Source organism: Echinops telfairi, unplaced genomic scaffold (assembly GCF_000313985.2).
Source record: "Echinops telfairi isolate 266 unplaced genomic scaffold, ASM31398v2 ScPeMD7_29;HRSCAF=101, whole genome shotgun sequence".
Lineage (NCBI taxonomy): Eukaryota > Metazoa > Chordata > Mammalia > Afrosoricida > Tenrecidae > Echinops > Echinops telfairi.
This window is the reverse complement of record NW_022103926.1, coordinates 6,155,943-6,171,350: the sequence shown is the minus strand read 5'-3', so window position 1 is coordinate 6,171,350 and position 15,408 is coordinate 6,155,943. Positions and strand designations below refer to the sequence as shown.

The 15,408-nt window shown below is 54.2% G+C and overlaps 1 protein-coding gene across 1 annotated transcript; it reads left to right on the top strand.

Moving 5' to 3' along the window:
• The first annotated feature begins 9,533 nt into the window (after positions 1-9,533).
• PLA2G3 (phospholipase A2 group III) lies at positions 9,534-14,899 on the top strand. Its single transcript, XM_045289558.1, has 8 exons — positions 9,534-10,044; positions 11,536-11,668; positions 11,851-11,985; positions 12,423-12,618; positions 13,055-13,110; positions 13,215-13,487; positions 13,597-13,713; positions 14,286-14,899. The coding sequence occupies exons 1-8, from the start codon at positions 9,534-9,536 to the stop codon at positions 14,515-14,517; spliced, it is 1,653 nt and encodes a 550-aa protein (XP_045145493.1). The 3' UTR covers positions 14,518-14,899.
• Positions 14,900-15,408: the final 509 nt, after the last annotated feature.

Below are 15,408 nucleotides of genomic sequence, written 5' to 3'. Positions count from 1 at the left end.
CCATCCCCCTGGTAGGGGGTTATAGTTCGATCGTTGTGATTGCCTCCCCTTACCTCCCCCCACCTTCCCCTTCCCCTCCTGGTATGGCTACTCTCAATGTTGGCCCTGAGGGGTTTATCTGTCCTGGATTTCCTGTGTTTCCAGAACTTATCTGTACCTGTATACATGCTCTGGTCTAGCCGGATTTTCAAGGTAGAAGTGGGGGTCATGATAGTGGGGGGAGGAAACATGAAAGAGCCAGAGGAAAGTTGTCTGTTTCATTGGCCCTGTACTGCACCCTGATGGGCTGAAAGAGACGTTTTTCTGGAGCACGTGCACCAGTGAGGCACTCGCAGCAGGGCAAAACAGACCGTCTTTCTTTTGTCCTGGTTAACACCAGAACACGCAGAGCAGCTGTTCCTTTGACTTCAGAATGTATGCTTTGGGAGTCACGTAAGGATGTGGTACAGGGTAACTAGGGGAAGCAGCTGCTGACCATGAGCAAGCAAACACAACAATAAGGTCCTTAGGTCTTAAGCCAGTCTCAGGAGCCCTTTGTCCATTCACTAGCTAGCAGGGTCTCGCTTTTAATCACTAACCGTCTGGTAAGAGAAGACTCTTAGCACTAGCTGGCCCTTTGAGGTGACGTGTCATCCAACCTGTCTGCTTTGGGGCAACATTATAAAAATCCCACAGAGATTGCATTAAGTAAAGTACCTTAGGCTAACCTCATTTTGTAAGGGGTATTTTTTAGCTGCATTAAGTAAAACAACTTGGGTCGTATCACTGTGGAGAAGATACACCAATCCAAGAGTTTCTACATGTGCCGTTTAGTAGCGTTGACTACATTCTTCGAGTTCTGCCACCATTCTCCCCCATTAACATAAATTCACTGCCCAGCAAGGCTGCTATCTTGTCTTTGACTCATCATTGTTAGTTCGATTCCATACAGATAGTTTTCACTTGTTCAGCTAAATTGTTATTTAGCTTCAAGATTTCAAGGGATCTTTGTTTAAAGGTTTAAAACATGTGGCAGGGCAATGTTCCTTAGACTTCTCAATGGCTGATCTTTTGTAAGTAGATCAACAAGACTTTCTTTCCAGGTGGCTCTAAGTGGACTTGAATTGTAACTAATTGATTAGTGACTGTGGTAGTCACCTAATCTGGTGTCAATTTAATGATTAAGAGTGTCGGGGTGGAGTCTAGGCTGTCAATCTGGAGACAGCCAATGAGACTTCTGTGTGGGCATGGCCTTCTCCTGAGAATTCTGGGAAATCTGGTTCTTCCTCCTTGGAGGCGGAAGACACCTCTCTCTCTGCTACTCCCCGGGGAGACATTGCAGAAGGCAAGCCACATGGATGCAACCAGACCTTGGAAGGCGGAGAAGCTACGGAGAGACCCCTGCCAGCGCTGAGATGCTTACAATGCCACTGGACCCAAAGACGTTCTACCCAGTGACTGGTGATCATCCCGCATTTGGCTTCATTGCATGTGTTTCGTGAGCCTGAAGAGGACTTTATAGATTGGTATCGGACAGATGAGCTAATATCAGACTTATGGCCTGGAACTGGACTGGGTTGGGATGTTTTCTCAATGTTCAATTCCTCTTGTATATAAACTATATATATACATATACACATGTTTATGAATTTGTTTCTCTAGTCTACCCAGACTAACACAGCGACCAAGTGTGCTAGCTATTTGCAATGCACAAGGACTCCTCACACTCACTAATGCAAACAATTCACTGCCATTGAGTTAATTCTGACTCATAGAGAGCCTATCTAGAGTCTCTATGATTATAATCTTTACGAGAACAGACAGCCTCATCTTTCTACCACAGAGTGGCTGGTGGGTTTGAACTACTGCTCAGCACTCAATCCACAGTGCCACTAGGGCTCCTTTCATACTCGCTAGGGTGGCTGTAATAGAAGAGACAATAATAAGTGTTGGTGAGGATGTGGAGAAATCAGGACCTGACTCTATTGCTGATAGAAAACCTAAAATAGTTCCACCACTTTGGAGAAGTTTGGCAGTTCCTCAACATGTTAACTATATATAGCGTTAACGATATGATGCATAAATTCTCCTAGGCATATATCCAAGAGAACTGGAAAGATGTACACACACACGCACACACACACACACTCATAACAACATTATTCATATGGCCATAAAGTAGAAAACCCAAAGATCCAACAGATGAACCAAATCCTAACTTCCTGTCGTTGTGTCAATTCTGACTCCTAGTGACCCCACAGAACAGAGCAGCCCTGCCCCTCTGGGTTTCAGCGACTGTCGATCATTGCAGGAACAGAAAACCTCGTCTTTCTCCTGGGCATGGTTTCTGACGGCAGACCTGTGGTGAGCAATCTAACAAGTATCCCCACTACACCACAATGTGGTAGAGTTATAAAACGGACTGCTATTCCGCCATTAAAAATGAATGAACTAATGATACATGCTACACCTGGGTGAGCCTTGACAGAATTATGTCAAGTGAAAGAAGTCAGCTACCGAAGATACCATTTTACTTTATACCATTTCCATGGAATGAGCGGAATAGGCAACTCTATTATGACAGAAAGTAGATTAGGGGTTGCTAGGGATTTAGGTCAGAGGAGACGACAGAATGACTGCCAATGGTGCGAGGGCTTCTTTTTTGGGTGATGGGAATGTTCCGAAATTACACAGTGGTGCTGGTTGCTCACCTCTGTGCCCACACTAAAGCCCATTGGATTGTTCACTTCAAATGGGGGAATTGTATGATACGTGATTATTATTTTTTCCCCCCACCCAATTCCGATACGTGATTATTTATCAATCAACTGTTCTCCCCCCAAAAAATATCAGGTGGCGCCGCTCTCATCTGGAGGCTTGAAGGGTCTGCTTCCTAAGGGCTCACTCACCTGGCTGATGGCAGGAGGCCTCAGCTCCTTAGGTTGCTGAATGTCCTCACGATAAGCCAGTCATTTCTTTCTGTCAGTGAGCCCCGAGACAGACGAGGAGGAAGAAGGTACAACGTCTTTTATGACCCAGTCCTAGAGGTTCCATTGCTTTCATGGAGAGAAGAATTAGACTTTATCATGGGAAGGGAGCAGGATGACAGAATTTGTGCACGTTTTTAAAAAAATTATTATTATTAAAAAAATAATTTTATTGGGGCCTCTTACAGCTCTTATCACAATCCATCCATCCATCCATTGTGTCAGGCATATTTTCACATATGTTGCCATCATCTTTTTCAACATTTTCTTTCTACTTAAGCCCTTGGTATCAGCTCATTTCCCCCCTCCTCCACCCCTTCCCTCCCTCATGAGCCCTTGTTAATTTATAATTTTTTTTCATGTCTTACACCAACCACTGTCTCCCTGCACCCACTTTCTGTTGTCCATCCCCCTGGGATGGGGTTATATGTAGATCATTGTGATTGGTTCCTACTTTCTCCCCCCACCTTCCCCTTCACCTCTTGGTATTGCTACTCTCATTATTGGTTCTGAGGGGTTTATCTATCCTGGATTCCCTGTACCAGCTCTTATCTGTATCTGTGTACATACTCTTGTCTAGCTGGATTTATGAAGTAGAATTGGAGTCATGATAGTGGGGCAGGGGAAAGCATTAAACAAGAGGAAAGTTGTATGTTTAATCGGTGCTATACTGCACCTGACTAGCTTATCTCTTCTTTGTGACCCTTCTGTAAGGGGATGTCCAATTGTCTACAGATGGGTTTTGGGTCTCCATTCTGCCCTCCCCCTCATTCACATCAATATGATTTTTTGTTCTGGGTCTTTGATGCCTGATATCTGATCCTGCAGACACCTCATGATCACACAGGCTGGTATGCTTCTTCCATGTGGACTTTGTTGCTTCTCAGCTGGATAGCCACTTGTTTATCTTCAAGCCTTTAAAACCCCAGACGCTATATCTTTTGATAGCCAGACACCATCAGCTTTCTTCATCACATTGCTTATGCACCTATTTTGTCTTCAGCAATCGTATCGGAAAGGTGAGCGCCACAGAATGCCAGATTTTTAGAACAAAATGTTCTTGCATTGAGAAAGTACTTGAGTAGAGGCCCATTGTCCATCTGCTGCCTTAATACTTAGCATGTAAGTGTATGTACATAGATCGATTTCCCTATCATTATATATAAATATACTTACATATATACATGCCTATATTTAGGCCTCTCTAAATGTCCTTTGCCTTCTAGTTCTTTCCTCTATTTCCTTTTACCTTCTTCTTGTCCCACTATCATGTTCAGCCTTTATTAGAGTTTCAGTAATTCCTCTCGGTTACATTGCCCTTGACCAAGCTCTGCCAGGCATCCTACACTCTCCTTGTCATCTATTTTAGATCACTTGTTGTGATTGAAAAAGAAAAGCCTATAAATAGTTACAGGTCTGTTTGTTGACATTTAGGAGTGTTTTCCAGTTGGGTCTGATGGGGTGCCACGCTCTGGCCCCAAAGTCTATTTTTGGTATTCCCTGGAGACTTGGTTGCTCTGTTCCCCTTACCGTTCTATTGCATGCCCTTAGTTTTTGTCCCAGTGTGGTGGGGTCAGATTAGGCACAATTCCCACACTGTGTCTCCAGCCTTGTCCTGGTAGCACTATGAGTCAGTGAGGGACGTTGTGTCTCATGGTGGGGCCAGCCCTATGGTCCTCTCTGTGCATTGGCTGCTCTGAGCAGGAATATCATCCTTGGGGTTTGGTAGGTCAAGATGTGTTCCACTCTTTCTCTTCCTTCTTCCTTTGCTCCTGTTTGCTCCAATCAGACATGCCCCTCTTCCTGAGCTTCAGGAAGAGCTGTAGCTTCTGTGTTGCCCTCTGAAGTGCATTCTCCTTGATGGGGGGAGGGGGTTGTCCACGTTGTTGGGATTGGGGCCGGTCCCGCACACCTCTCCATTAGTTCATGCCGGTACCTTGCATTCACATCTTGGCACACGGGGTTGAAGTGTGGTCCCTTTCTCCCTCTTCTGTGGAGCTAGAAGCAATACCCCCTCCCCCTTGGGTGGGTTCGTTGGGCACATCTTTTAAATTTCAGCTTCTAATGTGGCTCCGGAGCTCTGATGACATCCTGAGCTGTTGACTACAAGGTTTGCCAGTGGAAGCCACCAGTTGTTCCACAGGAGAAAGGTGAGGCTGAGTTCCTGTGAAATTTGAGTTGTCTTGAGAAGTCCTACTCTGCCCTACACGGTTCCTATGAGTTGGACTTTACTTGATGGCAATGGTTTTTTTTTTGGCATGGTTGTTTTGAATTTGCTCTCTTGGCTAGAATGGCTGCAGGAATCTGATGCCCTCACCGCTCCATCGCCCTTCTTTACCATTCCTAACGGAATGCGCTGCTGAATGTAAACCAGGGCTTCCTATCACGTGAGATGATTCGTTTTAGGTAGACACAGTTGGATCTCATTCTTTATTCCCCCAGGTCTGCGATTGGTTTCAGTTTGCGGCAGATGTTGCTAAGGGGTGAACTCCGGCCTGCCTCGCACTCTCGTGGAGAAGGTCCTAGACCTACAATTCCTACTTCTGAGCCCTGGGAGGTTCTAGAAGACTGACTTCTGGACTTCCTCTGCTCCTTTGCACTGTGGGGACCGGCAACTGACTAGGCGCTGCGGTCTCTCTCTTCCTGGTGGCTGAGGGTCTGGGCTTTGCTGCTGACTTGGGGCTCTTCTACGGGCAGTCTGTGCATTGGGCTCCTTGCTGGCTGGCAGAGACCTTCTCCGTGGGTCACCTAAGTGGAAGGCTCTTTTATACCAATCCCTCCAGCCCTCTCTGTCTCTACCTTGGAAGACATCAGGCCTACAACACAGTCGGAAGGCTTTCTTAGGGGTTGACATGTGCCCTCAACCTTTATGTCTATGGTGGAGCCCTAATGGTTAAGTACTTGGCTGCTTACCTACCAGCCGCTGCACCAGAGAAAGATGTGGCTGTCTGTGCCAGTAACGAGTTCAGCCTTAGAAGTCCTGTGGGGGCAGTTCTGTGGTTGGTGGTTACAATGCTGTTGCTCTAACCCCATTTGGGAGTGAGCAGTCCTTGTTACGGTAATGAGGCAGGGCTCATGTACCCGGTGTTTATGGCCATTTCTTTTGAGATATGAGAGGAGCTTATACAAAAAAGCAGACATGGGGGGAGAGAGACACCAAGCCACAGGAAGAGCTCCCAGGAGCAGAAGCTCAGGAGAGACCAGGAGCTTCCTTCATTGTCCACCGGGAGAGCAAACAGCCTCCTGAAGTTGGACTATGAGGCTCCCAAAGTGTGAGACAATACATGTGCTTATTCATACCATTCACTTGGAATTCGGTTACAGCAGCGCCAGGTCACCCCAACAGCTTCTCTGTCCCATCCTGCTCTCTCCCCATTGGCCTTTCGCAGACATGTCCTCCAATGAATCCCAGGTGCTTCTCACCTTATGGGGATGGGGACTCTCCCAGCTCCTCAGTCGGCAGGACCAAGTCAGTCCTTGACCTTGCTGCCTCTTTCAAGCACGCTCTGTGCAGGCCTACCCCCTGTGCCTGGCACGAGCAGCCACCCAGCAGCTGTTTAGAGTCAGCCTGGAAAGCTTGGGAGCTAGGCACTGCTCTCCCCTTTCTCTCAGCAGTGCTGGGAGCAGCTGAGAACCCCCTAGGCAGAGGGAGGGGCACCAGCCAGGCCCCTGTCAAGGCCTTGGCAATGGGGAGGCTGCTAGGAGCTGAGCCCGAGTCTCCCAGGCCCTAGGAAAGGAACACCTGAGGGGTGTGTGTGTGTGTGTGTTTGTGTGTGTGTTGGGAGTCCAGACAGACCTGGCTCCTCTCCTGCTCCACCCTGGGGCTCCTGGCTCTCACTCTTCTGAGCCTCACTCGTTCATCTTTGCACCGGGGTGAGAGCGCTGCCCGGCCCTGCCCTGCCTTGCCCGGTTCTCCAGGGAGGGGCACGGTTGTGACATCCAATGAGGTCATGGCTGGGAACATGTCACACGGAGGATGTCTCTGTGTTTCGGAAGCCAGACTCCGTGGAGAGCGAAGGGAAGTCACAGTGAGGGAGAGGCGGACGCACGCGTACGTGGCAGAGAAAACGCGAGAGACGGAGAAGGGCAGGGCGATGAGGAGGAGAGGAGAGAAGGAAACATGATTGGGGAAAGAAGTGCAGAAAGAGACCAGAGAGACAGAAAGGTCACAAGAAAGATACCCAGAAGGAAGGAGGCAGAGAGAGAGTTTGAGACACGGGCCTGGAGGCACAGTGAAAATCCACCAAGAGAGACAGGGAAGAGATGATGAGACTCCCAGAGGAAAAAAGAGTGGGAGAGAGCGAGTGAGGTGGGGGAGACGGAACGAAATGAGGAGAATCAGAGACAAAGAGGGAAAGAAACCGAGAGAGAGAGAGAGAGAGAGAGAGAGAGCACGCATGATGAGAGAGAAGATCAAGAGATGGAGAGAGACAGGCAAGAAACAGACAGCGTGGATGGCAAGGACACCTTCTCCCAAGACACCCGCTCTCGCTCCCCACTGGCCCCCGCCATGGACAGGTGGCGGCCCAGAGGAAAGACCTTGCATCTGCAGGATCCAGCCTGAACCTGCCCTGCTGGTTTGCCCTCTCCCATCCCTGCTCCAAGGCCTCTGAGGGGCACCCCAGTGGGAGGCAAGGCACCTGAGCCTGTCCCCAAGGCTGAGTGACGTGGCCACCTGGGTGGGGTCTGAGGGAAAAGCCCAGTGACACCCTCCTGGGCAGGCCCTGGCCTGTCTCCCTCTGGGCCCAGACCTCTTCGAAAAGACCTCAAAGGTCAACTCCAAGTTCCTTGCGGCACAGTGGAGGAAACCCTAGCCAAGAAAGAGTCAGGGTTCAGCCCCAAATGACATAGCCAGGCAGTGTCCCGGCCAGGGCTGGGTGTGCATGCTGAGGTGGGAACCCTTGGGATTTACTCTGCCCTGGGCAATCGCCTTCCACCCGTGGGTGTTCCAGTTCTTCAGGGACAGGGCTGTGGTTGTCAGGCTCCTTGTCCAGTCTCCCCCAACCCTCCTGGAAGAGACTATGGTCACTGTGCCCATTGGAGGGATGAGAAAACCGAGGCTCAGAGAAGTAAAGGTGTGCTTACCGCCTCGGATCTGAAACTGCCCTATCTGACTCAGAAGGCTGTTTCTGCCCTGGGACACTCCCAGCCTCCCCTGCTGTCAGGCAGGGATGGGCTGGATTTGGGGAAATGGGGACAAGAGTTGGGCTGCCCTCCCTATGGCTGGGGAAAGCTCCCAGATGTGGTTTTCAAAGGTTAGAATCTTTCCCCGAGGAAGCACCCTTGTTCAGTCCTCCCCTTGTCTTTTGGGGGGCAGGGGGAAGTCTGGATTTCCTACCACCTCTGTCACTGCTGGCCCTGAGGCCATAAGATAAGCCTGTCCCCCTATAGTCCTGCTTGCACTACACAGCCCCAGCTCTGCCCACTTCCCCACACTGAGCGGTAACCTCGGGAACTCAGTAAAGGTTAGGGGCCACCAGGAGCAGGAAGCTGAAAGGCAGAGGGGCAGAAAAATGCCTTTCCAGGCCAGCCTGCACCCACCCACCTCCCAGTAAGGTCCCCCAAGAGCGCCACACCCAGGCTCTAGCCTCTCGCCAGCTGGGCCTGTGATCTGCAGTCTTCTCCCCCGCACTGAGCTTCCCCTGGGGGTTGGTGGTTGAATGATACTTCGGTTTGGGGACCAGGCTCAGCTCAGCCCTCCTTTGATGGAAGAATCCCACACTGCTAAAGTTATGATGGCTGCATATCCCCCGGGGTTACAATCCACAGATGAAGGTGCTGCAGCCCCAGCCTCTGATCACCCTCTGCTCCCTTTGGGCCACAATCCTGTCAAGGGCAAAATGCCAGCCCACGTTGCCTGCCAGCCCTGTTCCCACTGTCTCCACCGTTAGAGCAGGAGCACAGCTCTGGGGCCAGACCGGGTTCTCACAGAGTCCCAGGAAGTGGAGAGCCCTGAGATGCTGTTCCTGGATGTAGTAAGAGCCCTTCTAAGAACCAGAAGTGGAAGATGCACTCTATGTAGGCAGGGGATGGGCGCTCTCTTTCCCAGAATCCCCTGAGCCCTGCCCTCACCTCTTTCATCCAGTCCTGGCAGCCAGCCCGGCCCTCTGCCTGCTTGATGGAGGTGGCTGTGGCAGATACCACTGGGTTAGGGGACACGAAGGGGCTTTGTGGGTCTCCTAGACCCTTGAACTCTCTCCCTGCCCAGGGACATAAAGAAACCTCTGACACGCCCCCCCCTCTCCGCCCCCCCTCCATCCCAGGTCCTGGGCATTGCTGCCCATAGTTCCCATCTGGGTGGGGGCCAGTAACAGGTGACTGGAAGGTGCCGAGAAGGGCGGGGTGAGTGGGGGCGTAGGCCCAGACAAGTGCGCTTCTTGGCCAATCAGCAGCCTGCCCAGCCGGTGGATTCAGTTACAAGGCTGAGATCACCTCATATTCCAGCCCTCTACACCCTCCTCCAACTCCATTCACTAGGGCCTGCTGCACCGCTTCCACGGGCAGGCTGGCCGCCAGGGCAGGCATCCGGAGGCTTTGTCTGCCTGTCAGGACCTGGGCCAGGGCGAGATGCGGGTTCTGGGGGTCCTTCTGGGAGTTCTGGGCTTTCTAGGGGTGGCTCTGGGGAACGCTCCTGTTCCCCACTGGGACAGCACTTTCTGCCACTTGGCTGGGCCCTTGGGTGGTCCTCTGGCCTTCCTGAGCTTCTTGGCCAAGGATGCTGGGGGACTGGCCTTGTTCCACACCCGCTGGGACGGCCATGGGAGGCTGCAGGCATGTAGCCGGCAGGACTCACCCAAGCTCATCGCAGCCTTCCGCACCCTCTGTGCTCAGGAGACCACCCGAGCCACCTTCACTGCCACCCCTAGGCCTGAGCTGCAGACAGCCCTCAACACCCTTCAGAGTCAGTGGGAGGCCTGCCAACTGTCGGAGGAGCTGCCAGCAGGTGCCGGGAAGAAGCAAGTGACTCGGCAGAGTGAAGCATCTGGCAGGGGGCACCACCGGGCCAAGAGAGGCTGGACCATGCCTGGCACGCTGTGGTGTGGCATTGGGGACTCTGCCAGTAACTCGTCGGAGCTAGGTGAGCTGCCGGGTCCTGAGTGAGGGGAGGATGTGCAGGTTTTTTGTGGGTCCGAATTCTCCCAAGCTGTGTGTCCGTGGGAGGAAGTACTTAACTGCTCGGAGCCTCAATTTCCTTATCTGTAAAGTGGGGGTGGTGGTGTAGGGAAGCCCTGGTGGTAGAGTGGTTATGCTTTGGGCTGCTCAACTGCAAGGTCAGCAGTTCAAAACCACCAGCAACTCTGCGGGAAGAAGATAGGGCTTTCTATTCCTGTAAATAGTTACAGCCTTAGAAGCCCACCGGGGCAGTGCTACCCTATCCTGTAGGGTTGCTATGAGTTGGCACTGACTCCATGGAGTGAGTTTGTTTGTTTGTTTGTTTTGGTAAAATGGGGGTAGGAGTCCCCGTGATGCTGTGGGCTAAGGATTGGACTGCTAACTGCAAGGGCACCAGTTCAGACCCAGCCACGTCTCCAGGGAAAGATGAAGCTGTCTGCTCCTGTAAAGAGTTGGAGTCTCAGAAATCCTAAAAGGCAGTTCTACGCTGTCTGGTAGTATCATGCTAGGCTGGATGGCAGTGGGGTTTGGTTTGGCTTGGGTTTAAAGTTGGGGGGGGGGGCGGTGTCACGGTGAATCCCGGCATGGATGTATAAATAAACAAAATCATGGGTGTATAAGGTCTTGCTCCCCCTTGTCCTCATTAATCACCACCCTGGTGGAGGAGACCCGTGCAGGTGAGCTCAGGGTCTGCTGAACCAGAAAGCCACCCCTGAAGAGCAGGCTTCGTGGGCCTCGATCCTATGCCCTGCAGGGAGCTGAAGGCCTGGGTTGAAATCCCAGCTCAGCACCTGCAAAGTAGGCAAGTCACTTCTCTCTGAACCTCAGTTTTCTCACCTGAAGAACGGAGCCGACGCCTCCCGGAATGCCGCTTGCTGTGCACTTGGGGGACGTCCCGTAGAGTCACTGTGGTCCGGTGGAGTCTGACTCACAGCCACTGTCCTCTAGGACAGAGCAGGGTTGCTCCCGGGTCTTTCTGAGGTTCTAAATCCTCTTGGGAACAGCCTTGTCTCACTCCGGCGTGGGCGCGGGCGTGGGCATGGGCATGCTCTCGTCCACCCACTCTCAGCGCAGCTGCCTGTGCGGATGCGCAGAGGGCTGCTGCGGGCAGAGCGTTTGGCACCTGAGTTGGAGCAGTTTGGCATCCTGGCAATGCCTTGACGAGCCAGCAGGAAAGGCTGCACCCTGCCTGCCAGCCATTCTGTGACACTCAGGTTTATAACTTGGGCGTTTTCTGGGGAGTGAGCTGGGGACTCTGGAAGCAGGCTCCGTTTCCCGACTGGAAGACTTTCCTAGAGCTCCTGGGTGACCTCCCGGCATCTGCAGAGGGACAGTGACAGGCCAGAGGCCACCAGGCCATAGGTGCCAAAGCTGAGGCAAGGACCAGTCCTGCCTTCTTGGTACCAGATGGGCCCAGAACTCTGCTGAGCTAGCATGCCCTCCTCCCCCACTGCAGGACTCTTCCAGGGCCCTGACCTCTGTTGCAAGGAACATGACCACTGCCCACAGACCATCACCCCCCTCCAGTACGCCTATGGCATCCGAAACTACCGCTTCCACACCATCTCCCACTGTGACTGTGACGCCAAGTGAGTGGCCGGCAAGGCGGGCGGGGGGGCTCAGGTTCAGGTCCAGCTCCTGGGTACAGAGGGAACCCCAGAGACCCCTGAACAGTGGGGAAAGCCGAGGGCCAAAGCTCCTGGCTGGTGGCCTCAGGCTGGGCTGGGGGAGAAGCCAGGTAGCCCTCTGAGTCCCGCCTTCCCTTCGGCAGATTCCGTGGATGCCTGCAGAATCAGCATGACTCCATTTCGGACCTTGTGGGTGTGACCTTCTTCAATGTGCTGGACATTCCTTGCTTCCTGTTGGAACAGCAAGAGGCGTGTGTGGCGTGGTACTGGTGGGGCGGGTACGTGACTGCTCCTTGGACCCTCTGCCCAAATCCCAAGTTCCGGGGAGAAGACACCATTTGTCTGTCTGTCCTTCAGGAAATGCTCCTCATTCTGCCTACTCAGGGCAGAGAAACCTCCCCGGTGTCTGCCACAGCCCAGTGGGATGAGGGGTAGGGTGGGATTAGCAGAGCCCTGACTCCCTGGAGATGGCCACAGAGGCTTCTGGGAAGGGCGATTCCAGGTTACTTACTAACGACTACCATCAGCTACCACCCTGCTCTGGACGAGGCTTTGGACTGCTGACCACTAGTGGGAAAGATGAAGCTGTCTGCTCCTATAAAGATTGACAGCCGTAGAAACCCTATCTAGAGTCACTGTCAGCTGGAATTCAATGGGGTTTTGCTTTGGGTTTTTTGTTGGTTTGTTTTAACGGCTCCCAACGGCCATCTCCCAGGTGTAAGACATATGGTTCAGCGAGCCTTGCCCGCCTCCAGCCCAGAACTCTCTACAATATCTCCCGGAGCCCCACTCTGAGAACCAGCCCCAGCCCACCCCCCACCACTCCACAATGGGACGAACACCCTCAGAAGTGGCCACTACAGCTGGAAGGGCCCAAGGACCCCAGCAGAGTCAACGTCACAGCCCTCAGGGTGCTCCATGCAGGCCGGCAGGGGCCATGGAATGACACGTTTCCTAAAAGTAAGCTCAGAACCTAACCCAGCTGGGCCCGTGGGCTGCAGCTTCCTCACCCCCCTGCGGAGCCAAGCTGAACTTCTTCCTGCACTGAGGGTCTCACCTCCCAGGCTGCTCACGGGTGAGGCAGTTGGGCAGGATGGTGGCTTGGGGACACGGGCCCAAGTGCTAGTGCAGCCCCTCCCTGCGAGAAGGACTCCTGTCTCCTGGGGCTCCTGTCTCCCGGGGCTCCTGTCTCCCGGGTCCCTGGCTCTGTGTGTGAGAATCTGGGATTCGACTCCTTTCCTGTGCCACCCCCCCTTCCTGGGGTCTCCCCACTTCCTCCATCACATCAAACCGAGATGGGGAGGTCAAGATGAGCCCCTGCCATGCCATGCCTCCCCTTTCCTTCAGCCAGTCATCTCCCAACACCCCCAGGTCCTGGTTCTGCAGATCCGACTCCAGAACAGGCACTCCAGGCCCACCAACTTCTCTTTGCTGTTCAAAAGTCACGTGCCCTCACTCACCTCTGCCCCTTGCTGTTCTGTTCTGCCTGGCACGTGCTCATCTCCAGGAAGCCTCCCCTGACCTCCCCCACCTCTCATAGCCATGTGTGCAGCCCTCCAGGGCTGAGCCAGAGGCAGCACAGGCGCCCCTTGGCTCTGCCAGGCGTGCCCCAAGGTCCTGGGATCCCCTCATCACTGTGCCCACCTCTAGGCGCTCACTGGGCCTGCCGCAGCTTCCGCCGCCTGGACCGGTGTTCGTACCAGATTGGGCCCCAGGAGACCAAGTTCCAACTGCTCAACCGTGCCCACCAGCCGCTTTTCCACTGCAACTGCACCCGTCGGTGAGGCCTGCTGGGACCGTAGGGTGGGGCCCCTTTCCCACCAGGCACATGGAAGGGGCCCCTGGCCAGCGAGGCCCCCTGCCTGGCCTGACCTGCCTTTGTCCCTCAGCCTCGCGCGTTTCCTGAGACGTCACAACTCACCTCCGGTCACCAGCAGGCTTTTGGGACTGCTGAGCCAGACCTGCTTCAGGTTGGCTCCTGTGCTGGACTGTGCTGAACGCAGAGCGTAAGTGACAGCAAGGGGTCGGGGAGCGTGGAGGCCTGCACCTCCTTTTGTGTGCCTGGCTGAAGAAGCAAAGGAGGGGGCTAGGGGGTCTCTGAGCTCATTGCCCTCACCCCTTGTGGCCACCCAGGTCCAGCTGGAGCCCAGTTGGCCCACACAGGCAGCCTCTCAGCTCTGTCATGGACCTCCGGAGTGGACCTGCCAAGTCCGCTGACCTTACTGAGCCTCCTTTTCCTTACCGGAGAGATGGCTGTAGGCGTCTCGGAGATGGTGCTTGGGAGGCACTTAGCCTGGGTCTCTCCAAATCCCATTTCACTCTGCGGCTCAAAGCCAGCCCCTTCCCCATTTCACAGCGGAGGAAACTGAGGCCCCAGCTGGGTCAGAGTGGGAGTGCAGAGCCCAGGACGAGGGTTTATTCTGGCCCCTCCCAGGTGCAGCTCCCCGCACCCCCTGCCCTCTTTGTTCATGGCCCCAGCCCCACTCGAGTTCTCCGTGAGCCTCAGCCTCCCTGCCTACAGACGAAGAGAGGCTCTTTAGCAGCCCTGACCGTCTGCCTCTCTCTTCTCTCCCCACAGCTGCCCGGGAAGCCCCAGGGCCATCGAGGTGTCCGCTCGCCATTTGCAACGGCTTCAGCTGCGACTCCAGATCCTGGGTGCAGGCGTAGAGGAGGGGTCGCCAGGGTCCTCGGAGCACCCAGAGGGCCTGGTAACATTCTTCGAACAGTGCAGGAGGCTGACCCAGGCGGCCCGGAGCCCCCGTGATCAGTGGAAATCCTCGAGCCAGCACCCTGAGATCCAGCTCTCCTAGGCACCAACCTGGACCGTGACCCCGGCTTTGCCAGGCCCTAGGGGCCCCAGCCCCTCTCCATGGCCGAGAATGAAGCATGGCGGGCATTTGGGGGCCCGTCAGAGGCTGCAAGAGGAGGGTCCTACACCCACGTGCTTCCTCGTGTCTCCTGTTGCTCTGGGTGACCGTGGGCTGGCGAAGCCAAGGCTCTGCACCTGGAGGGCGTGCTCAGAAGGTTCACTCTGAGCCCTGCGCTCGGGTCTGGCCAGGGAACTTCATGACCAGGGGAGAGGGGGAAGTGGTCAACCTACGCAGCAGTTCACGTGGTGCTGGGAGCAGCGCTGGCACCCTGATATTAATACCTGGCTCACTAGTTGGCCTGCCTGGGACCCTGAGCCCTTGGCAGCTACAGGAAGCTCTGGGCAGCAGGGGGGGGGGGGGATGAGAGATGTCACAGAAGTGGCAGAGGCACTGGGGAGGGGCTACCCAAGCGCCCTCCCCCAACCCCCCCTCAAGGCCCCTTGACATCTGTTTCATCTCTCCCAGTGAAGCCCTAGATCTTTCTGTCCCAAATCTAAATGTGAGTTGTCCCGGGCCCTAGGGACAGGGGCACCCCTCCTCCACTCTGAGCCTTGGTGTTTCCCTTCAACAAGGAGGGCCATAAACTGACCTGGTGAACGGCCAGGGCTTAGCCCCTAGGACCCTTGCCCGCCCTCCTGTGCGCACCCAGCCAGCCTGTGCTTAGGTGTCGCATCCTGAGATCCTCGCAGGTCCTCTGGGAGGCCTCGGTTTCCTTGCCTGTGAAATGGGTCTACACAAGGTACAGAACCCACAGGGCCGTGGTTCAGATCCGAGGGAGACCGTGGATCAGTTTTCTCACCACCCGGCTGACCTCTGGATTTCCTCCCATCT